Source organism: Gorilla gorilla, chromosome 1 (genome assembly GCF_029281585.2).
Source record: "Gorilla gorilla gorilla isolate KB3781 chromosome 1, NHGRI_mGorGor1-v2.1_pri, whole genome shotgun sequence".
NCBI lineage: Eukaryota > Metazoa > Chordata > Mammalia > Primates > Hominidae > Gorilla > Gorilla gorilla.
Genome location: NC_073224.2, coordinates 223,974,026 through 224,001,406, shown reverse-complemented (window position 1 = coordinate 224,001,406; position 27,381 = coordinate 223,974,026). Strand labels below are relative to the sequence as shown.

General features: G+C 52.7%; 1 protein-coding gene across 6 annotated transcripts; it reads right to left on the bottom strand.

Annotated features, from left to right (window-relative positions):
* Nucleotides 1-601: 601 nt before the first annotated feature.
* ARHGEF19 (Rho guanine nucleotide exchange factor 19) lies at nt 602-27,381 on the bottom strand. 6 transcript variants are annotated; one of them, XM_063702442.1, is made up of 16 exons: nt 23,833-26,533; nt 22,336-22,776; nt 21,637-21,918; nt 21,374-21,482; nt 21,221-21,297; nt 20,651-20,913; nt 19,815-19,975; nt 19,566-19,718; nt 19,173-19,302; nt 18,988-19,062; nt 18,725-18,814; nt 18,397-18,557; nt 16,054-16,212; nt 15,454-15,533; nt 12,815-12,919; nt 11,769-12,409 (listed from the first exon to the last, which is right to left on the bottom strand). In XM_063702442.1, exons 1-16 carry the CDS (start codon nt 23,942-23,944, stop codon nt 12,252-12,254), a joined length of 2,556 nt encoding a protein of 851 aa, XP_063558512.1. In that variant the 5' UTR covers nt 23,945-26,533; the 3' UTR covers nt 11,769-12,251. The 6 variants fall into 6 exon arrangements, with proteins under 6 accessions (XP_063558521.1, XP_063558512.1, XP_030860962.2 ...); XM_031005102.3 differs by having other exon boundaries at nt 26,187-26,533; XM_063702447.1 differs by lacking the exon at nt 16,054-16,212 and having other exon boundaries at nt 23,833-27,381.

The following is a 27,381-nucleotide window of genomic DNA, read 5'->3' as shown; positions in this document are numbered from 1 at the left end:
AAACAACACTCAGTGCACAGTGGCGGTGATTTTTATTGTCCCCTTATTTAGTCAAGAACTTGGCATATCCGGGGCAGTGGCTCACGCCTGTAATTCCAGCACTTTGGAATGCCGAGGTGGGTGGATCACCTGAGGTCAGGAGTACGAGACCAGCCTGGCCAACATGGCAAAAACCCATCTCTGCTAAAAATACAAAAATTAGCCTGGCATGGTGGTGCATGCCTGTAATCCCAGCTACTCAGGAGGCTGAGGCAAGAGAATCGCTTGAGCCTGGGAGGCGGAAGTTGCAGTGAGCTGAGATTGTGCCACTGCACTCCAGCCTGGGTGACAGAGTGAGACTCTTAAAAAAAAAAAAAGGGAGGCATGGGGGGCTAGGGAAGGGATAGCATTAGGAGAAATACCTAATGTAAATAGCGGGTTGATGGGTGCAGCAAACCACCATGGCACGTGTATACCTATGGAACAAACCTCCATGTTCAACACATGTATCCCAGAAATTAAAGTATAAAAAAAATTACACCAATATAAAGAATGGATACATTATGTGAGTTACTGTGCCATGTGATAATGAAGTTCAAATTGTAAATACAACCACTAGCTATTTCTGTGATTCATATTTTTATATAAGAAAAATAAAAAAGAAGAAGAAGAACTTGACATGAAGGACTGGGACATCATAGGACCAAGGGGGTGGTCTCTGGAGCCTCTGAGCATGTTTCAGACTTAGGAACCCTCACAGCTGAGGCCAGGACTGGCCATGTGCTCCTGTCTCCCGGGCTCTGTGCCCTCCCTTCCCTCTACCCAGCCCACTGCCCCTGCCTCTACTCCCTACCCCTGCCCCACAGACACAGCCAAGCCTGAGGAGGACTCAACCCACAGCAATGTGGGGAATGAGCAGGCTGAGCTCGGAGGACCCCGCTATCCCAGCCCTGGGCTCTGCCGCCCTCTGGTGGCTGGGCTGGGAAGGATGCTGCTCCCATTACTGCCGTTGTAGAACCGCAATTGCCCTAAAAAAATAAAATGCTGTTGCTGCTACTCATGATGATGACGATGATGGCGATGACGATGATGACGATGATGATGATATTCATTGCTTTATGGTTTGCCAAGTACCTTCTCCGTCAATCATAGGCTGCACCAAACAGTGCAGGGTTCTGGACTGAAATCAGATGGGAATGTAAGTCCCTGGTCAAGCTCCAACTGATTATGTGACCTTGGGCAAGTCATGTCACTTCCTTGAGCCTCAGACTCCTCATCTGTGGAACGGGGTGACAAAAATAGGGTTGTTATAAGGATTAAAAGACCTAACACCTGGCCGGGCGTGGTGACTCATGCCTGTAACACCAGCACTTTGGGAGGCCGAGGTAGGAGGACTGCTTGAGCTCAGGAGTTTGAGACCAGCCGGGGAAAATGGTGAAACCCCACCTCCACTAAAAATACAAAAAATAGCCAAGCATGTTGGCACATGCCTGTAATTCCAGCTACTCAGGAGGCCGAGACTTGAGAATCGCTTGAACCCAGGAGGTGGAGATTGCAGTGAGCCTAGATCACACCACTGCACTCCAGCCTGGGCGACAGAATGAGACTCTGTCAAAAACAAAACAAACAAACAACAACAACAACAACAAACCATCTATTGAACTAAATTGGCCTCCAAAATATACCCTTCTGGAATTTAGGTGGCTATTAAAAGACCTAACACCTGGCACTTGGGTTGGAGAGAATAACATGGCTGTCGTTATATACTAATCCTTGGCCAGTCTGTCCTGGGAGATCAACTCCCCTTTGCATAGGGCTTTTGCTGAAGTCCTTTTCCAAGGCATCACTTTCTTTTAGCTGCATTAGCATGCCCGTTTACCAGACGAGGAAACTGAGGCTCAGAGAGGGGAAGCAGCTTGCCTAGAGCATCGTGGCTTATAAGTTAAAGCAAGACTCAAGCCAGGTCCACCTGCCTCCAAACCCGGTGCTGGACTTTCCCACACCCTGCTTTGGAAACTCTAAGGAACCTTCCAATCCCCCAAATCCTATTGCCTCATTTAAGTAAAGCAGTCCTGGTTTCTGCCTCCTTCAGTGCCCCTCTTCTCCTCCCACACCCTTCCAGCAGCCGAAACGCTAGCCCCAATAGCTTACCCCTTCCTCCTTCCTGACCAGCTCCCAACCCTCAGGGCAGCTCATGAGCCAAGAGCTTGAGAGTGGCTTCCAAAGGTCATCCTCTCCACCCCGCTGTGCCCCACCCAAGCAGATGACTGTTCATCCTGTTCTTCACGCTGCTCAGGGGAAGAAATTCCCCAACTCCACTCCCTCCACTCACCCAGGTGTCTGAGACAGTTCCCACAGTTGGCAAACTCTGCCTTAAGTCCCACCAGAGTCCCTCCTGCTACAATGTCAGCCCATTTATTTTAGTTCTTTCTCCCAGTAGCATCAGAAATACAATCTGGGGGAGACAAACGCCGGGAGAGTGGGATCCTGGGAAGGGGAAGGCACACTTGGGGACAGGAAGTGAGAGCGAACCCAGGTTCAAATCCCGGTCAGGGTGACAAGAGTGGCCAAGCGAGGCTAGGCGCAGTGGTTCACACCTGTAATCTTAGCACTCTGGGAGGCTGAGGGGGGCAGATCACTTGAGGTCAGAAGTTCGAGACCAGCCTGACCAACATGGTGAAACTCCGTGTCTACTAAAAATATAAAAATTAGCTGGGCGCTGTGGTGGGCGCCTGTAATCCCAGCTACTCAGGAGGCTGAGGCAGGAGAATCGCTTGAACCCAAGAGGCAGACGTTGCAGTGACCCAGAATGGTGCCACTGCACTCTAGTCTGGGCAACAGAGTGAGACTTCATCTAAAAAAAAAAAAAAAAAAGAGCGGCCCAGTGGGTCTCCTGGTGTCCAGGGCAGTCTCAGCCCAGATGGGGCAGCCCCGCCCACAGCCCGAGGGCATCCAGACCCTCCACCCTACCATACTGGCACCAAGTAGCTCAAAGGAGGGAAGAGAGCTGGGGTGGGACTTGGAAGCAGAGCGGGTCTGAGGGGCAGTTATGAGCTCGGGCTCAGGGTTCATGCAGAGCCAGGCTCAGACCCAGCAACAAATATTCACTGAGCTGCTCCTGGGTTCCAGGCATGGCAGTTGGCAATGAGGCCACAGCACTGGGAAGACAGCCAGAGGCCCTTTCTTCATGGATTTCACGGTCCAGTGGGAGAGACAACAGAAAACAGGTCACCACATGGATCAACAAGGAATCCCAGAGTGGCCACTCGGCTCTGCACTGTCCCCCTCCTGTCACCTCCATTTCAGCTCTCAGGATGCAGCTTCAGTGGCACCACCTCCAGGAAGCCCACCCTGACCGCCAGTGAGGACAGGCTGCTCCCTTATTTGTGCCCCCACAGCCCCACAGTTTGCACTGTGTAAGCTTTCAGCTGAAATTTAACTCCCATGCAGAAAAGCACACAGATCTTAGGCGCCCAGCCTGATGGACTGTCCCAAAGTGCACAGCCCTGTGGAAGCAACATCGGCAGTCCCTCCCTAAGCAGTCACTACTTCAGCTGCAGGCGCTCCCCACCCTGACCTCAATCCATCAATTAGTCTGCCCGGTTTTGTACTTTATGCAAATCAACTAATTTGTTTTGTTGGGTTTTTTTTTGTTTTTTTTTTTTTTTTTGGCGTCTGGCTTCTCTCCCATTCAGTCTAGATTCGCCTATGCAGACACAGACAGTACTTGTAGTTGCAGACGGTTTAGTCTCGTGACTGTGCAGTGTTCCACTGTGTGAATATACCAGGATTTTCATTTTACTATTGATGAGCATTTGGGTAGTTTCTAGCATTTTGGCTATTAATGGATAATACTGCTAAAAACATGCTAATTCAGGTCTTTTTGGGCACATATGTACCCATTTCTGTTGGGTGTATACCCAAAGAAAGCAGTGGAATGTCTGGGTCATAGCATAGGCAAGTTCAGCTTTTGCAGATGCAGCCAAGCTGTTTTCCAAAGTAGCTGTGCCAATTCACACCCCACCAACAATGTAGAATTCCTGCTGCCTCACATCCTGACAACACTCTGTGTGGGGCCCTGCACTTCACCTGTTTACTTGTCTGTCTCACCATTAGGGAGTGTCACCAAGGATGGGGATGCTGCTGATGTCCCTTGGTCCATAGGTGACACAATCAGAGAGGAGAATGAAGGGGATTGGAAAGATGGAAAGAGAGCTGGGCGTGGTAGTGTACGCCTGTAGTCCCAGCTACTCGGTAGGCTAGGACAAGAATCACTTGAACCCAGGAGGTGGAGGTTGCAGTGAACTGAGATCATGCCACTGCATTCCAGCCTGGGCAACAGAGCAAGAAAACAGAAGGGAAGGAAGGGAGGGAGGGAGGGAGGGAGGGAGGGAGGAAGGAAAGAAGGGAGGAAGGAAGGAAGGAAGGAGAAGGAAGGAGAAGGAAGGAAGAAATGAAGGAAGGAAGAAGGAAGAAAGGAAGGAAGGAAAGAAGAAAGGAAGGGAGGGAGGGTGGGAGGACATCAACAAAGAAGCAAGCCACACTGTCTGCCCCAGAGCTGAAGTGCCTGCTGGGCTGAAGCCAGGGCTCACTGGTTCATATGAAACCTCAGTGTGCCCTGAAAATGAACAATCAAATAAGTTTCTTTCTCAACAGTTTCATTTCAGGACAAAATCTTCTAAACAATAGGCTCAGAGTTTGGAGACCAGGAGGAATGAGGAGGGGTAGCAGGGTCCCTGCAGTCTCTGCAGAGCAGGATCGCTGCAGAGAAGGGCATGGGCACTGGGTGGGGAGGAGCTCCTGAAGGACTGGAGACTGGCTGGGCAGACAGCCTCAGGGGCCAAAACTCCCACCCCAGACGCCATCTCCAGGTCCTGTCCTGCAGATACCACCCCCCAGCTTCCTCCTCCTTCTGCAGCAAGCAGGGGCAGGGCCCTGGGTCCTTGGCCAAAGCCCTACCAGGGCAGGGCATGATGGGCAGAGGCAGGCACCACTGAGAGAGGGGCTCCCCTAAGATGCCTGGCCCGGATCTACCCCCTGGGCAGGTGGGCAGGGAGCAGGTGGGGAATGAGGGAAGTGGGCCCGGTGAGCAGCCCTGGCCTCCTTGCCTGAAGCACAGCCCCAAAGCCAGCCCCCTGGCCCCCAGCAGTCTAACCCAGACTCAGGTGTCAGCCAGATTCCAGATGTGCCAGGGCAGGCTGAATGCAGGAGAGCCTGTTTCCTCTGCTCTGCCAAGCTGCTGCCAAGTTGGGCACTCTTCAGGCAGACTCAGCACTGGAAGAAAGACGCAGGCCCCGTGGTCTCTACTCAGTACAGGAATCCCATTCCCAGACTGCCTGAGTTCCTTCAATCTTCAGGGGACGGGGGCCTCCCCACCTCGCAAGGGCCCCCATGCTCTGGCTGTGCCGCTCTGACACAATAAAAGCCACCACTTCTCGTGACTAATTATGGGCCAGACACTGTGTCAACCACTTACATACTTCATTTCACGGTGGCTCCATGAGGCAGGAAATGTTATCACCGTCCCCATTTTGCAGATGGGGCTTGGAGCCTTAAAGAGGCTGTAAAGAGAGTTGGTGTCTTGCCTAAAAATCACATGGTGCATACACACACACACACACACACACACACACGTATATATTATATATGTATACATATATTATATATGTAAGTATATATTATATATGTACATATATTGTATATGTAAGTATATATTATATATTAACATATATGTATACATGTGTATTTATATATTTACATATATTATATATGTAAGTATATATTATATATACTTACATATATATATACTTACACATATATATAATATATATATACATATATATACATATATATACATATATACACATATACATATATACATATATACTTACATATATATACTTACATATATACTTACATATATATATTTACATATATATTATATATATTACATATATTACATGTAATATATATTACATATATTACATGTAATATATATTACATATATTACATGTAATATATATTACATATATTACATGTAATATATATTACATATATTACATGTAATATATATTACATATATTACATGTAATATATATTACATATATTACATGTAATATATATTACATATATTACATGTAATATATAACATATATTACATGAAATATATATTACATATATTATATGAAATATATGTAATATATGTAATATATATGTAATATATATTACATATATTATATATGTAAGTATGTAAGTATATATTATATATGTAAGTATGTAAGTATATAATATATACTTACATATATATGTAAGTATATAATATATACTTACATATATTATATATGTAAGTATATATTATATACTTACATATATGTATACATGTGTTTTATATATACATATATTTACATATGTGTATACATATAGACACACATATATGTATATACATATAGACATATATGTGTGTCTATATGTATACACATATATAAATATATGTATATATATGTGTGTGCGTGTGTGTGTGTGTATATATATATATATTTCCCACCTCTGTCTGATGAGAGGGCCTAGAAGCAGTGACGCCTCAGCAGCAATAAGCACACCCTGTCTCTAAAATAAAAGGATCAGACTCCTTGGAGAAATGGCTGATTCTAGCACTGAGGCAGGAAAAAATGCAAGATGATTCCAGAGCATCTTGCTCTGGAATGCAGCGCAAGAAAGCAAGGAAATGCTCAAAAAACAGAAAGATGGGGGCATGTCAAACAGACACAGGAGCTCATCTGAAAGAGCTCCTAATGGCCAAAGCCGGAAACATCTGAAAAATAAAATAACAGTCTGGGCATGGTGCCTCATGCCTGTGATCCCAGCACTTTGGGGGGCAGAGGCGGGTGGATCACCTGAGGTCAGGAGTTCGAGACCAGCCTGGCCAACATGGTGAAAGCCCATTTCTACTAAAAACACAAAAATTAGCCGGGCGTGATGGTGCACTCCTGTAATCTCACCTACTCTCAGGGCCGAGGCAGAAGAATCACTTGAACCTGGGAGGCGGAGGTTGCAGTGAGCCGAGATCACGCCACTGTACTCCAGCCTGGGTGACAGAGTGAGACTCTGTCTCAAAAAACAAAATAAAATAAAATAAAATTAAAATAAAATAAAATAAAATAAAATAATAAATGCAGAGGTCCATGCTGATAGAAATGCAGTCATATGCTGCATAGTGACATTCTACATTGCCAGTCAACAATGGACCGCATAGATGATGGTGGTTCCATAAAGTTACAGCGGAGCTGAAGAATTCCTATTGCCTAGTGATCTGTGTTACAGTACAGTAACGTGCCTACAGTGTTCAGTACAGTAACATGCAGCACAGGTTACCAGGAGCTGAAGGCTACACCACATAACCTAAGTGTGTAGCAGGCTCCTCCATCTAGGTGCGTGTAACAGCACTCTATGATGGTCTCACAATGACCAAATTGCCTAACAGTGATTTCTTTGAATGTATCCACCATTAAGCAATGCATGACTGTAAATGACTTCCCAAATAAATGGAAGGAAAGGAATAAAACTTCCTTACAGAAGAATTCCAAATAATTGGCTCCAAGTATATCCGCCTCCGCCAACTTGAATGTGGGCTCAAATTGCTTCCAAAGAACAGAATTTGAAAAGGGGGCTGGGCATGGTGGCTCGTCTCTACCTCATGGGAAGCTGGGGTGAGTAGATCGCTTGAGCCCAGGAGTTCAAGACCAGCCTGGGCAACACAGTGACACCCTGTCTCTACAAAAAATAAAAATAAAATAGTTGGCCAGGCATGGTGGCTTATGTCTGAAATCCCAACACTTTGGTTTTGTTTTGAGACAGAGTCTCACTATGTTGCCCAGGCTGACACAGGTGATCCGCCCGCCTCAACCTCCAAAGTGCTGGGATTACTGGCATGAGCCACCACACCTGGCCAATCTCAGCACTTTGGGAGGCTGAGGAGGGTGAATTGTTTGAGACCAGGAGTTCAAGACCAGCCTGAGCAACATAACAAGACCTCTTCTCTACAAAAAATTTAAATTAAAATAAATTGACTTACACATGTAATCCTATCACTTTGGAGGCCAAGGCAGGCAGATCACTTGGGCCCAGGAGTTCAAGATGAGCCTGGGGAACATGGCAAAACCCCATCTCTACAAAAAAAAAAAAAAAATTTAGCCAGGTGTGGCGACATGTGCCTCTGGTCCCAGCTACTCGGGAGGCTGAGGTGGGAGGATGGCTTGAGGCTGGGAGGCAGAGGTTGTAGTGAGCCACGATTGTACACTGGACTCCAGCCTAGGCAATAGAGCCAGACTCTATCTCAAAAAGAAAGCAAGAGAAAGAGAGGCAGGAAAGGAGGGAGGAAGGGAAGAAAGAAAGAAAGAAAGAAGGAAGGGAAGAAAAAGAAAGAGAGAGAGAAAGAGAGAAAGGGAGAAAGAAACGGAAAGGGAAAAGGAAAGGGAAAGGGAGAAAGAAAAGAAGAAAGGAAAGAAAGAAAGAAGGGGAAGGAAGGAAGGAAGCCAGACGCGGTAGCTCCCGCCTGTAATCCCAGCACTTTGGGAGGCCAAGGCGGGTGGATCACGAGGTCAGGAGATCGAGACCATCCTGGCTAACACAGTGAAACCCCATCTCTACTAAAAATACAAAAAATTAGCCGGGCGTGGTGGCGGGCACCTGTAGCCCCAGGTACTTGGGAGGCTGAGGCAGGAGAATGGCGTGAACCTGGGAGGCAGGGCTTGCAGTGAGCCAAGATCGTGCCACTGTACTCCAGCCTGGGCGATAGAGCGAGACTCCATCAAAAAAAAAAAAAAAAAAAAAAGAAGAAGAAGGAAGAAAGTAAGAGAAGAGTGAGGGAAAAGAGTAACTTCATAAAAGAAAAACCTGGCAGACACCACCTTCACCAAGTCATCAAGGCTAGCATTGCCAGAGACGAGTCACGTGGACATCGCGTGCCTCCTGGAATCACGTGATGAGAAGCGCACTTTATTTACCTCTGTGGTATTCCTCCCCCAAACCCATAACTCCTGGCTAGTCATGAGAAAAACATCAGATAAACCCAAATTGAGGGATAGTCCACAGACCAGAACTTCTGAAATTGTCAAGGTCATGAAAACCAAGGAAACACTGAGAAACTGTCACAGACCAGAGAAGACTAAGACACAGCAACTAAACGCAATGTGGGATCCTGGATTGGATCCTGGAACAGAAAAGGACATTAGTGGGAAAACTGGTGAAATCCGAATCAAGTCTGGAGTTGAGTTAATAGCAGTGTACCAGTGTTGGTTTCTTAGTTTTGACTACTGTACCGTAGTCACGTAAGACGCTAACAATGGGGGAAGTTGTGAAAGGGGTGGATGGAACTTTTTGTACCATTGTTGCAACTGTTCTATAAACCTAAAAGTATTCCAAAACAAAAAGTTCATTTCTTAAAATCACATGGGATATAGATGTCAGAAGCAGAATTCAAATTCAAGGCTGGAGGCTGGGCGCAGTGGCTCACACCTGTAATCTCAGCACTTTGGGAGGCTAAGGTGGGTGGATCACCTGAGGTCAGGAGTTCGAGACCAGCTTGGCTAACATGGTGAAACCCTGTCTTCACTAAAAATACAAAAAGTAGCCAGGTACGGTGGCACACGCCTGTAATCCCCGCTACTCGGGAGGCTGAGGCAGGAGAATCACTTGAACCTGGGAGGCAGGGGTTGCAGTGAGCTGAGATTGCACCACTGCACTACAGCCTGGGTGACAGAGCAAGACTCCGTCTCGAGAAAAAAAAATCAAAAAAACAAAAAACAAAAAACAAAAAAATTCAAGGCTGGGCATGATGGCTCACACCTGATTTCCCAGCATTTTGGGAGGCTGAGGCAGGAGGATCACTTGAACCCATGAGTTCAAGACCAGCCTGGGCAACACATGGCAAAATTTCATCTTAAAAAAAAATTTAATTAGCTGGGCAGGGCGGTGCACACCTGTAGTTCCTGCTACTCAGGAGGCTGAGGCGGGAGGATTGCTTGAGCCTGGGAGGCTGCAGTGAGCCATGATCACACTACTGCACTCCAGCCTGGGCAACAGAGCAAAACCCTGTCTAAAAAATAAAAAAATAATAAAAAAATTAAAAAAATTCCAATGTGTCTGCTTCCTAAGCCCACATGCTCCTCCATCCCTATACTACACCATGATAGAAAGTCATTCCCAGAGACTTCCTCATGGATCTGAGCTTCTCCCCACCTGTCCCACGTTTGCCCTCTGGATCACCCTGACTCACCTGTTTTCTTTGCCCCATGACCTCCTTTGGAGGGTTGAAGGATGCTCCCATCCCCACAGGTGTTCACATCTCCAAGTTCATTATTCCCAGGCCCTTCCACTCTTTTGGGTGATGTAATAAGCATTGGCCTCTCTAGCACCCACCCCTCCTTTGCAGCAGCCACTACGTTCCACTTGGGGATCCACAGGATTCAAGGGAAGACAACTCCCCAGCCTGGCTCCAGGGATAGAGCACAGGACTTAGGCTAGGCCCATCCGCACCGCCATGATCAGCCCAGAGGTAGCCATGTGAGCCAAGCTGATCCAACCAGAGAGAATCCCAGGACTCTGGGAAGGCTGAGACAAGGACAATTCTCTTATTCCATGTTTGATGTGAATGAAGAAGCCCCTGGAAGCCTTAGGATAAAGCCAACACCAAGGACAACAGAGTAGAAAAATGGAAAGATCTGGGTCCTCAGTGACATCATTGAGCCACTGGATCAAGCCTTGCCTGAAGCCTGCATGGGTTCTATACTTCTCAGTGACAAAAACTGTGGGAGGGGCTGGGCATGGTGGTTCATGCCTATAATCCCAGAACTTTGGGAGGCCGAGGCAGGTGGATCACTTGAGGCCAGGAGTTCAAGACCAGCCTGGCCAACATAGTGAAACCCCATATCTACTAAAAATATAAAAATTAGCTGGGCATGGTGGCAGACACCTGTAATCCCAGCTACTCAGGTGGCTGAGGCAGGAGAATCACTTGAACCAAGAGGCGGAGGTTGCAGTGAGCCAAGATTGCACCACTGCACTCCAGCTTGGGCTGAAAAAGGGCCCCCAAAAGATATCCATGCCCTAGTCCTTGGAACCCGTGAATGTTACCTCATATGACAAAAAAGTGGGGTGCGGGGGGTGCAGAGGGTTTTTGCAGATCTGATTTAAATTAAGGATTATGAGATGGGAAGATTATCTGGGTGGGCCTGAAATGCAATCACTTGTTTATCAGAGGGAGGCAGAGGGAAATTTGGTATAGACACACAGAGAAGGCAGTGTGACCACGGAGGCAGAGATCAGAGTGATACGGCTGCAAGTCAAGGAACGCGGCAGCCACCAGCAGCGAGAAGAGGTGAGGAACCACTCTCCCCTCGAGCCCCGGGAGGGGGTACAGCCCCTGGGTGTGGGCCCAGTGCTGCTGATTTTGGACTTGGCCTCCAGAACTGTGAGAGAAGAAAATATTGTTTTAAGTCACTCAGTTTGTAGTAATTTTGTTATAGAAGCCACAGGAAACAAATAAAGAACTAATCAAATCTCTTTAATGTTTAAGCCTATTTGTATCTGACATTTTGTTACTTGCAGCCGAAAGCAGCCTAGCTGATACACAATCGTCCCCCTGCCCCCTGGTCACCCTTACAGCTCAGAGATGAACTCTAGAGAAATGCAAAGCCCCAGTTGGGAGCCAGCCGGAGACTCTCCTGGTCTTTAGCTGGGAAAATAGGACTGCGGGGGTGGGGGCAGCATCAGATGGATCACAGACTCCAAGCAAAGGCATGATAGGAGTTTATTTACAGACAAGACACAGCAACCAGCACCCACTCGGGCTCTGACCAGGGGAGGTGGTAGACAAGACCCCAGATATATATAAATATACATATAGGTCCCAGCACCATCAGCACCAGAACGTTCCCCAGCCAGGTCCCTGCCAGAAGGACCAAGAGTCAAGCAGGATTGAGGACATAGAAAGGAGAGGGCCCCAGTCTTTGCCAGGTATCAGTGATCACCTGTTATGGTCCCCATGTCAGAGGAAGAAACTACACTTGGCCTTGAAGTGTGGACACTGAGGAGCATGAGGACAGAGAGACCCTCTGGAGGCGCCCCCATTCCTGTGTCCAGCCTGTGCCCTCAATGCCAAGGCCACAGAAGCGAAGTGCCAGCAGGAGCAGCTTGGGGAATGGAGACACTGCAGGCCCCTCCAGGACCATCCAGGAGCCAGGCATGGAGGTGGGGTCCTAGGCCACGGCTGCCCATCACACAGGAGCCTCCCCCAGTTTGCTGGTGGCACTTGTGACTCGCTTATTCTCCCGGAGGTTTCGGAGGCGGGCGCTGAGGCTGCTGATCTCTTCCACATAGGCCTGGGGCACCCACCCCTTCTCACCATCTGCCAGGCGGACCCCTTCCAGCCAGCCTAGGGACACATAGGCCAAGAACAACAGCATCAAAGGGGTACCAGGGCCAGGCCTGGAAGGGAACACCACAGCCCTGATGCAAGCTTTGTCTGCACCGTTGGGGCCAAGGTGACATCATCTCAGCATCTCTGAGCTCCAGGAAGGACCCTGTCTTGAGCTGTCTTGTAGATGAACTTCTGACCTGTTTTTCCTGATATCCTCTGAAAGGGTATTTCCCACTCTCCCCCATCACTCTCAATCCTATATCTTTACAAGCAGGAAGTTCCTCCTCTCATCTAACCTGATTCCCACATGCTGTGGCAGATCAACACTTGCAGAACCTTTCCCTGTGATATCTTAGTCATCTAGCCACCTCCTGCCCACCCAAGCCCCATCAGGGAGACTTTCCCAGGAGGCTCCCTCACCGTCACTGGTCCAGGTCCTCACTGCCAGGATGTCAGTCTTCTCCAAGGTCAGCTCATCTGGGTGCAGTGCCTTGTATGTCCTAACACACTGAACCTGGGGGCAATCTGACAGCCCAAGGGAGGCTCAGGGAGTCCCAAGGGCAGGATGGCAGGGGCAGGAGCATGGGTAGGGCAGGGAGGGGCAGTAGGAGGAAGTAAGGGGGTGGGAAGGTGGCCATTGAGGCTTCTATTCCTCTGCCACTCCCATGCCACAGGCCCACGTTCAAGCAGGCATACCCTCTGCCCACCCTGGCCTATCTCCTCTCCTACCCTAAACACAAGTGCAGGATTAATCCAGTCCATCCCAGCTTCAGTTTCTGCCTCTATACCAATGGCTGTCCCCTCCCCAGCTCAAGCCAACACCTTGCTTTTGACCTTCAGACCCCAACGTCCAACTGCCCCCAGATACCCCACAGAAAACAGTAACGGCCCTGCAATGTGCCCCTAACATCGCTCTGATGCTCCCTTTGGCCCATCCTTCCCAACTGGGATTCAAGCTGCATCGCTCCCCTGTTTAAAGCCCTCCAGGGCTTCCCAGTCCTCTTAGAATAAAATCCAAAGTCCTCCCTAGGCCCTACAAGGCCCTTCATGGTCTGGCATCGCCCCCTGCTATCCTCGTCTTCTCCCCTCCACTTTCCCTCCCTACTCTCCCCTCCACGTTCCCTCCCTACTTTCCCCTCCACTTTCCCTCCCTACTCGCTCACAAAGCTCCAGCCACACCAGCCTCCCTGCTGTTCCTCACTCTAAGCTCCCTCCTGCCCCAGGGCCTTTGTGCTGGCTCTTCCTTCTGCCAGATGCTCTTCCCCAGATCTTTTCGTGACAACCTCTCCTCATCCTTCAGGGGTCAAATGTTAATTGCCAGGGACCTCCCCTGACCATCTGGGAATAGAGAGCTTACCCCCACCCAGGTGGGACTCCTAGCTCAAGCCAGAGCATCTACCCCCTTCCTGGTCCTCAGCTCTTTTCATTAGACCAGGTGGGCTGGTAGCATCCAAAGCCACAGACTGAGGGGCCAGACCTCGCTTGAATCCCAGTTCTGCCACTTACTGGCTGTGTGACCAATTTACTTCACCTTCTAAGCCTGAGTTTTCTCAGATATGAAAAATGTCTACCTAGTAGGGTTGCCATGAGGATTAAATTAGATTTAATGCAAATACAAGGCCCCTAGCCCTGGGCCTGGCCTATGGCAGGCGCTCAGTGGGCATGAGTGCCCTTTCTTTCCCTTTACTACCTAAAGCTCAGCCCTAACTCCTCTGCTCAAAAGCCTCCATTAAGGCTGGGCGCAGTGGCTCACACCTGTAATCCCAGCACTTTGGGAGGCTGAGGCAGGTGAATCACTTGAGGCCAGGAGTTCGAGACCAGCCACGGTCAACATGGCAAAACCCTGCCTCTACCAAAAATACAAAAATTAGCTGGGCATGGTGGCAGGCACCTATAATCCCAGCTACTTGGGAGGCTGAGGCAGGAGAATTGTTTGAACCTGGGAGGTGGAGGTTGCAGTGAGCCAAGATTGTGCCATTGCACTCCAGCCTGGATGGCAGGGTGAGACTCTGTCTCAAAAAAAAAAAAAAAAGCCAGGTGTGGTGGCAAGTGCCTGTAATCCCAGCTACTCGCGAGGCTAAGGCATAAGAATCACTTGAACCCGGGAGGTGGAGGTTGCAATGAGCAGAGATTGTGCCACTGCACTCCGGCCTGGGGTACAGAGTAAAACTGTCTCTCCAAAAAAATAAACAAATAAAGGCCTCCAATAAGCCAGGCATGATGGCTCATGCCTATAATCCCAGCACTCTGGGAGGCTGAAGGGAAAGGATTGCTTGAGTCTGGGAGTTTGAGGCCAGCCTGGGCAACATATCAAGACCATATCGCTACAAAAAATAAAAATAAAGGTGTGGTATCCAGGTGTGGTAGTGCATATCTGTGGTCCCAACTACTCAAAAGGCTAAGGCAGGAGGATCACTTGAGCCCAGGAGGTTGAGACTACAGTGATCCATGATCATGCCACTGCACTCCAGCCTGGGCAATAGAGCAAGACCCTGTCTCAAAAAATACCCAAACAAACCTTCAATAGCTCCCTAGGGACACTATAGGAAGGCTCTCTATGATTAGGTCGCACCCTGGCTTACCAGCCTCACTTCACACCCAAAGGAAAAACCTTTATTCCAACTGAGCAGATGTCTCACCTGTCACCACTACCCCCACCACCCCTCATACCCTGGCTCCGGCTGCTTCTTGTCTTGTTTGCAACTGATGCAAAGATGGAGACAGACCCGGGCTCTGGTCTCGGCTCTGCTACTTACTGGCTGGGTGAACTTACACAAGTCCATTTATCTCTGAACCTCTCTTCTAACTTGTAAAACAGGGGTGAAATGGGAGGCTACGAAGGCTTTGTGATCTCCAGGATGCTGCCTGTGAACACAGAGTCCACCTGTGCTATGTAAGTTCTGCCCAGCCTTCGAGGTTCCTCAGAGCTACCCCTGACTGCCCCAGAAGTTGGTCTCTCTCCCCATAGCCCTGCCAGCAACACAGCACCCAGGATGGGAGGGGAGGAGAGTGGGTGAGGGTCCAGCCCAGGGATGTAAGCAGCAGGGATGAGCTACTACCTTCCCCCTCACTGATGACCTCCTTGTCCTCCTGGGGGCTGGAGGGGCACAAGGCTGAGATCCATCGCTGCTTCTCACTTCTAGGGAAGGGGGAGGCTGAGTTGTCACAACATGCAAAGTGCAGTTGCCCAGGGCAGGGTGCTGAAACCAAGGCTGGGGGAGCCGGACATAATGTCCAGGTCTAGGACCCAGGTCATGTCTGCCCCACCCCAGGGCCCACCCCACAACCCTGTTCCCAAGCCTGTGCCCCACCCAGCTCTGAGCATAACAGGCCCAGAACCCCCTGGATGCCAGCCCTACCCCCATCCTGCCTAATGCCACAGTCCTGAAGCCAGAGATAGCAGGGTGTGGAGATTTACATCCAAGAGATGCCTAGAGGCTGAGGAGGAGGTGGCAGCCCCCCGACACCACCTATGGGGCAGGCACCCCTGCTCTGGACTCCAGCCCTGCCCTCTGCCCCTGTGTCCTGCCCAAGTCAGGGAAGAGTTGAGCACTTGGGGAGGAACAAGGCCAGGATGTCCCAGGGGTGCCCGTCATGGGGAGGGGGTGCCTGCCATGGGGAGGGGGAGCCTCCTGTCTCCCATATCCAGGCCCACTCACTCCGTCCGGGCCCGAAGCAGGAACTGGTGCTTCATGTGCTGCCCGTGGAGGAGCTGGAGGAGGAACACGTGGCCGGGGATGCCCTGCAGCTTCAGGCTCAGGTCCCGCACCTGCAGCTCAGCCATCTTGGCATGGACGAAAACGGCAAACTTCCCTAGCCTGGACGACCGGGGGAGGGGAGGTCAGCCTGGCCTGGGCCCTGGCTCCAGGCACCCACCCTCGGGATCAGGTGGGTTCTGACTGGAAGCGGGAAGAAGGGGTTGCCTGCCCTGCCAGCGTTCTCACAGGGTCCTGCTTCTGGATAGGGCACTGCTAGTCCCCACAAGGAACCAAGAGCTCCTTCCCCGCTGGCTTGCTGGTAGAGGCTGGAGGTGATGGAGACCAGTCCCTGAGCCCCAAGCACACTTTTGACCTTTCTCTCTCTCTTTTTTTTTGTTTTTTTATTTGTTTGTTTTTTGGTTTTTTGTTTTGTTTTGTTTTAAGACAGAGTCTCGCTCTGTCTCCCAGGCTGGAGTGCAGGGCATGATCTCGGCTCACCGCAACCTCCGCCTTCCAGGTTCAAGCGATTCACGACCTCTCTCTGAACCTCTCTGCCAAGCGTCTGTTCCAAAGAGCCAACTGGACAGCTCCCCTGAGGAGTGTCTAACTCTCTTCCAGTATATAAGCCCCATGAAGGCTGAGCCTCGTCTCTTTGCCACTGTATCTCAGTGTCTGATGATACTGCCTGACCCACAATTTGGGCTCAGTAAGTACTTGTAGGCAGGATGGGTGGAGGGTGTTCCACAGATGTCAACTCATTCAACAAAACTCGGCATCAAAAAAAACTCAGCTTCTCCCACTCCAAGCCAGATCCCCTTTACTGTTCTCCATTCCAGTGAAAGACCCCACCAGTTTGCCCAAGACGAGACTCAGACGTCATGCTCACCTCTTCCCTTTCCATCCCCCCTACACCCACCTGGTAGCTATGTCCTGTCTTTCCTCCTTGTTGTCCCTTGAATCCACTTATCCTGAAGTACCCTGCCACTTCTGGAGCATCTACCCTCTCCTGAGCAACTGCAAGACCCTCTGGCCTCTCCCCTTCCAGTTCATCCTCCAAATTGGCCAGGAGCAAAATATCATCCCTCTGCTTAACTCTCCATGCTCCCTGCTGCCCCAGAAAAAGTCCATCCTCTCTACCATGACCTTCAACATCCCAGCTTCCCTCTGCTGCCTTTCTCCTTTACAAATCCAGCCACATTAGGCTTCATCATTCCCAAACACACATTCCGCTCTTTTACACTACCATGACTCTGCTGTACTCCTACACTCAAACTACCTGTCTACCTGGAAAACTCCTACTCATCCTTCAAAACCCAGCTCAAATGTCCTGTCCTCTATGAAGCTTTATTGATTCTCACTCCACACCAGGAACTACCGCAGTACACCCTTCCATCAAAACCCTGATGATATGGTTATCAGAATATATTTTCACTGTCTGAGAGCTCCTGTGAGCAGAAAACAAGTCTCATTCATATTTATGTCCCTAGCACTGGCCTGCTACAGAACAGAGATTCAGTGACTGTTTACTAAATGAACAAACAAATCAGGAATGAATTCTTCTTATAGCATAAAATGTCCATCCTTTTTTGTTTTAAGAGATGGGGTCTCACTATGTTGCCCAGGCTAGTCTTGAACTCCTAGACTCAAGTGATCCTCCTACCTTGGCCTCCCAAAGTGCTGGGATTACAGGTGTGAGCCACCGTGCCCAGCCCACATGTCCATCCTTTATCCCATTCACCTTATCCAGGTAGTCTTCTACCTCACTCCTCATAACAATCACAGCTAATACTGAACAAGTGTTCACTGTGAGTCAGGCATGGTGCTGCCATCAGACAGAGCTGGCATCCTCCTGGCTCCCCCACCTACTAGCTCCATGATCTGAGAGTAACAGAGAAGCCTATTTCCCAGGGAGGTATTTGGAGGATTAAAGGGAATAATCCACGTAGCATGCCTTGCACAGAGTAGGTACTGAGTAAATGTTGGCTTCTGGCATAGCTGTGACTCAGGGCAGAGCTGGGACTCCAGGGCTATGCTCTTAGTCTCTGCTCTTACTGGCTGAGGCTCACAGCATCTCCAAGTCCTCGGCATACAGTCTAGCCCTTGATTCTCCCTTCTGGAACATGGACTTGTCTCACATCTCTGCCTTTGCTTCAGGAGCCTCCAAATCTCAGGGTGCCCTGGCAGCATACCCTGGCACAGGCAGGGACTCCCAGGCCCAGGGATGGACTGGTCATAAGCCCAGTGGTGGGGAGGAAGACAGCCTGGCTCCAGTTTACCTACCCACCCCTGACTGCCCCGACTCACTCCTTCCGCCGAGAGAGCAGCAAGCAGTCATTGAAGAGGTGGAGGTAGACTGCCTTGCTGGACAGCTTCAGCTTGGCAGGGGGTGCTGCAGGCAGTGGTGCCAGCTCTACCAACTCTCCATGCCGAACCAGCCAGCGGGCCTGAGAGATCAGCGGGAAAATCTAGAGGGATGGAGAAGGATGGGTCAGGCCCAGGGGCACCAGGCAGAGAGCACAAGATGGTAGATGGGAGGGTGTGGGCAGCGATTAACTGGCCTGAAGCCCCCAGGGCAAGGAAGAAACAAGAGCTGCCCCTTGGGGTCCCCATCCCACTGGCTGCAGACACACACCTTGCCCTCAAAGTGGATCTTCTTGCTCAGGTGGATGAGTTCCTCTGTCCTCTTCATGGACTGTACACTAGCATTGCACTCCTGCACCAGCTAGGGGAGCCGTGGGGAGGTCACCTGCAGCCCCTCAGCTCCGGCTCCCAGAGCCCAGCCTCAGACTCTTGCCTGGGGACCGGAGACTCTGACAGCTGGGGGCTGTTTTAGAGACATGCTGGGGGTCCAGGGGGGCCTCAGGAGCCAAGCAGCCCCTGCCCTGCCCAGCTCACCTCCTTGAGCGCATTGAAGGCCTTGGTGGCCATGTCTTCGTCTTCAGAGCCCTGTGCTGTCCGCTTCAGGATGTTCTGGAAGGTGGGATCAGCACAATGAGGCAGTCCTCATATACCCCTGAGACCCGGCCCGCCCACAGGTGTATCTCCCTCGCCCAGCCCTGTGGCCTGTCCCCTCGAGGTACCTCCACCAACATCTTGAGGCGGGTGATCCTCTGGAAGGGCAGGATAAGGAAGGAGGTAAGGGGCAGACGCTGGCACACAGGAGACTCCTCCAGGCGAGCCAGGATGCCAGGGAACCTGGGGTTCTCCAGGCTGGAAAATGGGGAGGACTCTGGAATCACAGGTAGGCCTGAATTCCTGGGATCCACAACCCTGGCCATCCACGGGGTCCTCAGGGGGCTTCTCAGCACATCCTTACTGCCCTTTGGGGTTGCATCTCACCTTATCCTGGTCACAGAGACCTTTTCAGGGACCCCTCCCCTCCCAGAGTCACCTTGCATCACCCAGCCCTCAGTGCCTACACCTGCCTGAGACTCCCTCCACACCCCCGCCCCTTTCAGAGCCCCCAGCCCTACAGCAAGCGCTGGTAGGTGCGCTCCTGGTAGGCCTGGTTGGTGACATAGGGCAGGTAGACTCTGCGGAAGGCCGGGCAGTGGTCCAGCACCACGTCGCATACGCTGAAGCGCAGCACATCTGCCTCCAGCCGCTGCTCCAGGTCCTGCAGGAACCTGAGGAGTCAGAGCCAGGATGGAGACCCCAGATCTGGGAGCTGGCCAACCACTGGCTCGGTCCCCACCCCGGGCCAGGCCAGACCACTTCTTCACCTCTCGCTGGTGCTCTTGACCTCGGGCAGTTTGGAAAACAGCCACTGCTTGTCCTGCGCCCCCAGACACTCGCTCAGCTCGGCAGAGCCTAAGAAGTGGCCCACAGCCACCGACAGGCTGTGGATGTAGGAGGCCTCGGAGGTGATCAGCTCAAACTTGGCCTGAGGGAGGGCGCACACGGGGTCGAAAGGGCAGGACCAGTTCACCTCGGAGGCTCTGGCTTCGCATCCCCAGACCCCAGGACGCCACACCTCGCGTCCTCGCCCCTTCTCTAGCCTCACTCCTAATCTGGCGCCGGGCGGGCCCGGCGACCCACGTCCCGCCGCGGGAAATTGTGCAAGCCTTTCTTGTCCTCGATCCCGCCCCTCTCCTAAGCCCCGCCCCGACGCGTTCCTCCCAGAGCCCCGCCCACCCACCCCAGGTCCCGCCCCTGATCCTGGCCCCGCCTTGTTCCGCGCCCACCAGGCGTTTGCTCTCCCAATGGTTCCGCTCCTCATCCGGCCCTGTCCTATCCTAGGCTTCGTCCCGCTGGCTCCGCCCCCTACCCGCACCCAAGCCCGGCTCCCCTCGCCTCTCGCTCAGCGGCTTGCTGTCCTCGCTTCCAGACGGCCTCGTGTAGTCAGGTCCTAGAGCCAACCTTCCGCGCGGACAGTCGCGCCAGCAACCCCCTTTGTGTGTCCCCCTCCCTCTATGGCCCGGTTTCCGCTAAGTCCCCGGACCGCGTACTCCCCGGCCCGCCCCCGCCCCCGCCCCCGCCCCCGCCCCCGCCCCCGCCCCCGCCCCCGCCCCCGCCCCCGCCCCCGCCCCCGCCCCGCCGGGTCCCCGCGCGCGCCCACCTCCTGCAGCTTGCAGTCCCGCAGGCTCAGCGTGGCCAGGACGCCGCTGCCGCGTACGTCGGGGATATCCTGCCACAGCGAGAAGGTGGAGCCTCGCGCCGAGCGCTGCGCCCGGAAGGAGCTGCTGGGGGAGAGGTTGGCGCGCGGCGGCCCCGGCCCCTCCTCTGCGCCTTCGGCCTCGTCCCCCGGGCCCTCCTCCTCGCGCTGCTGCCGCCGCAGTTCGCGGGCGCTGGCCACGTCGCTGTATTCCTGATAGAGGACGGCTGGGGGAAAGACGGGCGGGCGAGAGCGTGGGGCGCCCGCCAGCCCCTGCCCGGCTTTTCCCCGGTTCCCTCAAGAGCCCGCGTCACTTAACCTTTGCCGCGGTTCGGATATCTGGACACAGTGAATTCATTCATTCATTCATTCCATAAACAAATTGAGCACCTACTGAGTGCTAGATACCAACAGTTCCATTCTCCGTTTCTCACTCGATCCCTACCTCTCAACTCTCCAAACCCTCTTTTCCCCGTTTCCACACCGCAGCCCCTTCCTCCGTTACCTCCTCCCAGGGACCCCCCTCCCACGTACAGTTAAGGAGGAATCGAGACTGGCGCCGCTCGTTGGTGCTCCTGGACCCCAAAGGCGGCTCTTCCTGTGTGTCTAGCCTAGGAAAGAGAGAGCGTCACGGCCCTAGTTCGCCTGCACCCTGTCTCGGACCCAAGCCCAAACGGGAGGTGGTACCTGGGCTCGGACCAATCGCCATGGCCCTCTCGTGAGTCACCAGGGGCTGGCCGCGACACCCGGTCCCCGCTCATCTCTACACTTCGAGCCTCCATTCCAGATGCTTTCCCTGGAGAGGGCGAGAACTGAGGGTGGGGGGTCCAGAGAGTGGGCCTGGGGCCTGGGCCCCGGCCCAGGCACCCTGACGGCCTCAGGCGGCCGGTGAGTGGGCATCCCCCACCCGGCATCTGGCTGCCCTCAGGGCCCATGGGAGGAGCTGGTACCTTCCCGGGCTGCTCCGGTGCCTGACCCAGAGATGAGTGCCCGGGCTGCTGAATTCCGCCCCAGGCGCAGAGAAGAGTGCAGCCGGGTCATCAGCTCCGATGCCGAGAAGCGCCTCCGCTCAGGACCTTCGAGGCTCACTCGGGTGGACCCAGACAACTCCACCCTGGGCTCCTCTGTGCTCAGGGCCTGCTCTTGCACTACCTGGCCAGGCTCTAGGAAGACAGCGTGGGCCTCGGGGCAGCCGGGGACCTCTTCACGCTGGTACACCCGCATCTTGCGCCCTAGGGTTGGGGGCAAGGAGTGAGAGCACGGGCTGGGGTCTCCCCCAACCTCCTCCCAGCTGCTGCCCCTGGCCCTGAGCACCTGGGGAGGTTCAGGCACCATGCCCAAGGGAAGGGCCTGTGTTTCTGCTAGCATCTGGTCCCCAGAGCCCTGGGGTCCACGAGAGGGGTAAGGAGAGCACAGGGCCTGGCTGCAGTAGGCAGAGGGATCAGGCTGCCCAGAATGGTAACTCACTCACTGCATAACCTTGGACAAGTCACTTGCCTTCCCTGAGCCCCGCTAGTTTCCTTATCACTAATCTACCACTTGTCCTGACTTTTGGGGGAACCTTGGGACATAAAGGTTAAGGAGCTGCCCAGCCTCTCCCCTATCCCCCCGCCATGGCACCCACACCCGCCTCCCCCAGGGTGACTCACAGGCAGACTTCTTCTCTGAGCCGTGGCTGGCCCGGCGCTGTGGCTGTGTGTGTCGGGGACTCCAGGGTCCCTCCAGAACTGGGGGCTGGGCACCAGGACAGTGTGGCCAGCTGCCAGCCCTGCTGGGCCGCATCCCCCCGCTGGTGATCTCTGTATCTGAGCCTCCTGGGGATGATGGCCATAGCAACCCTTGGAGAGGGGCAGGGGTCCCCAGGGACCAGCGGCTGCCAGGAGCCCGAAGCTCCTCTGGGGCAACAGGGAAAAGGTCCAGACACACTGGGCTTGGGGGCTTCAGGGCGGGCAGCTCTGCAAAGGACAGACTCTCCTGCTGGCACACTGCTACAGGGTGGTGGGCAGTGCCAGGTGGCCCAGTCAGGTGGGGCTGGAGGGTAGCAGGTGGCCCACAGTCCATTCCTCTTTTGCTCTGCCACCCACCTGGCCCTGCAGAAGAGAAGATATCAGACCTAGACAGAGGACAGTGGGGCTGGCCAGTAAGCCACCACCCCTGGAGGCCTAGACAAACCCCTGTGTACACTTGTGTGCACACATCTCCACAAACACACTCACTTGTCTAATTATATAGAAATAGCTGATGCTTGCTTGGCATTGCCTGAATGATAGGCCAAGTACTTTACACATACTATCTCATTTAATCCTCACAACAACCCTGGGAGTTGATGCTCTTATTATCCCCATTTTATAGGTGAGGAAACTGAGGCACAGAGAGGTTATTTGGTAAATGGTGGAGCCAGGATTCTAACCTGGCCATTCTAGCTTTGAGATCGATGATTTTAACCACTTTGTACTTCTCTAAAACACACTGACATGTCACCAGACATGCAAATACATACATTGTCACACAAATCCATTTCCCAACATATACATCCACACTACATTTTCTCCCAAGTATAGAATGACATGTACACTTTCATAGATACAGACATTTCAAACTCAGGCTCACACAGTCACAGACACACACATTTTTACACAACCGCATACATTCACAGACAACTCCTCACAAACACGCTGACCCGTCCGATATTTACACAGGCACCCAAGATTTCTCACCCTCCTGTTCCCTTCACATGCACACAGACACACACCAGCCCACAGGTCCTTGCTTTGATGTTTCTCCCCCCATCTCCCCGACCCTTGCCCAGAGTTGCGGCCTTCAGTGCTGAGTGGTGCCCACACCCGTGCCAAGTTGGCTGGGAGGTTCATGGACTAGCAGGCGGGCCACCACCCAGATCAGGCAGGGGCCTTCTTGAAGTTCAAAGAGGTGCCCCAGCACCCCCGGCTTGGAGTGAAAGAGGGGCTGTCCCCCACCCCAGCTTCCAGCCCCTGGGTGGGCCAGGCTGGATGGGTCCTTTCTGGGCAGGAAGTTATCCTTGGGGAGCCAGCCCTCCGATCAGGGCAGGCCTGATGATCTGAGAGGCCCAAGCCCCCGCAGCTCTTGCCCTGTGGCCCTCTGCCAGCCTCCCTCCTGCAGCCCCTCACCTCTCTGGGCCCAGGCCCGCTGCTGATGCTGTTTGGCTGTTCCGGCAGGGGAAGCCCTCTCTCTGCCCAGCTGGCTGGGGGAGATCCCACCCAGACAAAGAGTTTGATTCATCAAACCCTGTGGTGAGGCAAGCAGGGAGGGAGGGAGGGAGCAGGCAGCGGGCTGGGCGGGGGCCTACCCTAGCCTGGCCTCGCTGTGGGCAGGCCGGGCAGCCAGGACCCCCCAGAGGCCCCCTCAGGCCAAAGGGGCAGTGCCCAGCCTGGCAGGACCAGGAGAGCCAGGAAATGAAGACTGAGAGAGACCCAGAGAAACAGAGACCATTTAGCCAGTAACTGAGAAACCAAGACCCCAAGACATTCAAAAACAGAAAAACCACAGATGCTGAGACATTCAGGGAAACAGAGATGGAGACAGAGACACTGACAATTTCAGGCCAACCAGATCCTCAGAGACACAGATGAAACCCAGAAAACCCAGGGAGACAGATGGACAAACATTTCATGCCCGTGGGCTGCCAGTCTAGTGGCAGAGCCAAAAACGAAAACAGTTACAATCCTGGTTGGCAAGAGCCAAGCCAGAGGAACCATCAGAGGAGGGTGGTCGGCTCAACTCAACCTGGGTATTCCAGGAAGACTTCCTGGAGGAGGTAATAGGTAACTGCTCCATGGCTGAAATACATAGTGCACTTAGAGGGAAAGCCTTGGCCTGAACAGTGACAGTGTCAGTCACTATTGGAGACAGGGAGGGAGAAGAGGACCCAGCGAGAGATGGCTGGGTCTATGGCAGGTCCCAGTCTCTCTGCACAGCTTCTCAACTGCTTCCCCCTGCTCCCTTCACCCTGCTGTCTGGGAGGGTGGGAAGAAGGGGACTGGCTGCTCCAAAGGGGTCCTCTCTACGGTGGCCACTCTAGCTTGTACCATCAGCCTCTGTCCCTCTAGCCTGAAAAGTACCCATCTGAGCAAGTCTCCCTAAGCCTCAGTCTCCTCATCCAGCAAATAGGATAGTATTTTTATTATCATCAGTCTTTCTCTAGACAGAAGGCAGCTCAGGCCTTCACACAGATGGGGAAGATGAAGGAGTGAGGCTGAGACACACATTATATTGCAGGAGTGTGCAGAAGGAGGCCCCTGCCCACAGACAGGTCTCTTTCTCTGCAGGAATCAGAAGTCCTCGACACAGAAGTCCCGCTTGCTTCTGGGGGCACACATGTGCAGGCATGTACACATGCCCCCTGCCCCTTTGTATGCTGGGAGATTCTAGCACTTGGGTTCTGGAAGCTCCTGGAGGGCAGGGAGGGACCCTCTCTCCCATGGCTCGCAGGGATAAGTAGGCAAAACATTGAGGCTTTGCAGCAGGAGCACCCCCAGTTAAGGCTGCAGAGGAGAAGGCTAGGTGAATGTGGGGAGAGGGGACATAGAAGGCTTCCTGGGGAGATGAAGCTGGAGGCAGGTACCTAGCGGGGAAGTCAGGAGTGTGTCAGCCTCCACCTATGCTCAAGCCAAGGGGTAATAAGAATGACCCATCTAGCTGGGATGCCAGCCCTGTGGCCCTCCAGGGGTTTGGCCCACCCAACCTCAATGCTGGGGAGCTAAGAGGGACAAGCTGTGTTCATATTGTGTGTAGCTCATCTCTGTTAGAAAAAACAAACAAAAACCTCAGAAAGAGAACTGGCCCCAGACAGCAGGGACATTACCTTCCCAAGGCACGATCACAGGATAGAGACTCTAGTGTCTACTAGGCAAGGGCCACTCTGGAGCCCAAAAAGAATAACCTCCGCCCAAGCTTTGAGGCCCAGTGTTGACACTGACCAGCTGTGTGGCCTTAGGCAATTCACAGCCCATCCCTTGGCCTCAGTATTCCCATCTGTAAAGTGGCTCCTAAGGGACCGCCCCACCGCCCAATGCCCTCTCTAACATGTCTCATCATAAATGTCTCTGGGCCAAGAAGGATGGGCAGGGGCCGAGGAAAGTACCCTTGGTGGGTGCTGCTAATTACAGAAGACGATGGGCCCATTTAGCAAGGCTGCCAGAGAGTCCCTGGACACTACCATGATCAGAAAAAGCGTTTCTGGCCTCCTGTACCTAGCTTTTCCCTGCCCCCTCCCGGGTGCCCCTTGCCTTGTTGCCCAGGAGAGCTGGTACCCTGCCAGAGCCTCTCTGCCCTTTAAGGAATAAAGCCAGGTGGGAAGTCATGGCTGGAAAGTGGATCCAGGCCAAGTGGTTCACAGAGCCCCAGAAGGCCATAGTGGGTCAGAGCCAGGATCAGAGACCAGGCGGGCAGCACAAAGGGCTCACTCAGCGGGGAAAACTGGCGGGAAGATAATGGGACTGCTGGCACCCAGGTGGGGCCCTACCTCAGCCAGGGAGCTCCGTCCAGCTGCCAGCACGGTCCAGGGCTCCGGGACACCCTGGGGGCTCTGGGGTTGCAGCCAAGTCCTCAGGGGGCGATGTCAGCATGTCAGCATGGCCCCAGAGCCGAGCAAGGCAAGCTCCTGGGTATTGTGTGGGGCAGGGAGGGGGAGGTGAAGGAGGAGGGAACCTTGCAGAGAGAGGCAGGCGGCTGTCTCAACGTGCCTGCTCCCCGCCCCCCTTCCCCAGAACCGGTTTGGCTAGTCTGGGGTACAAGAGGGGGGCTGGAACAATGGGAGTCCTATGCCCAAGTGAGGCTCTAAAGGACCCTACACCCAGGTCCTAAAGACGGGGGAGGCAGTGCTTCTGCTCCTAGGAGACAGGTCACCACTCTTCTGGAGCTTCCCAAAGATGAGCATGCTCAGGGGACTTCTTGGAGCTGGGGAGCATCCTGGGAGCTTCACAGAGAGCCTCCCAAGCCCTGCGCTCCTTAGGGACCCTGAGAACCCTGATGACCCTCTCTGATCCTATTACTACATCTATCAAATTGGAACACTCATCCCTATGATTGGGAGACAGAAATCAATCCTGAAAGTTGATGATGTGACATGTGGCATCATCCTGGACAGCCTCTCCTCATCTAGTACAGCCACTGCTTGCAAATCCCCATCCTTTCCCACTGCCTGGAATGACCTGCCCCACCATCTCCAGTGGCCGCCTCCACCATGAAGCCTTCCCAGACTATACCAATTGAGCCCTCAATAAACCAAGCCAAATAGCCAAGTCAAACTGCCTCTAATAAGAAGGGCATGCTCTATGCCCAGCATGCAATCTTCCCAATCCTATGGGAGGGGAAGCTGCATTTTCCCCTAATTCTACCTGCCATCTGTTTGAGCTAACAGCAATTGCCAGGCACCTAATATTAATATGCAGATGTGTACACAGACTAATACTCATGAAACTAACTTATTGTTCACCTACTAGGTGCCAGGCACTGTCCTGAGCACTTCACATGTATTTACTCGTTTAATCTCCACCATGACCCTGTCAGGTAGATACTGCTACCACTTATCAGGTGAGTACAGTTGTCCCTTGGTACCCAGAATCTGTGGGGAATTGGTTCTAGAACCCTCCCATACGAAAATCCATGGCTGCTCCAGTCCCTTATATAAAATGTCATAGTGTTTGCTATAACCTTTG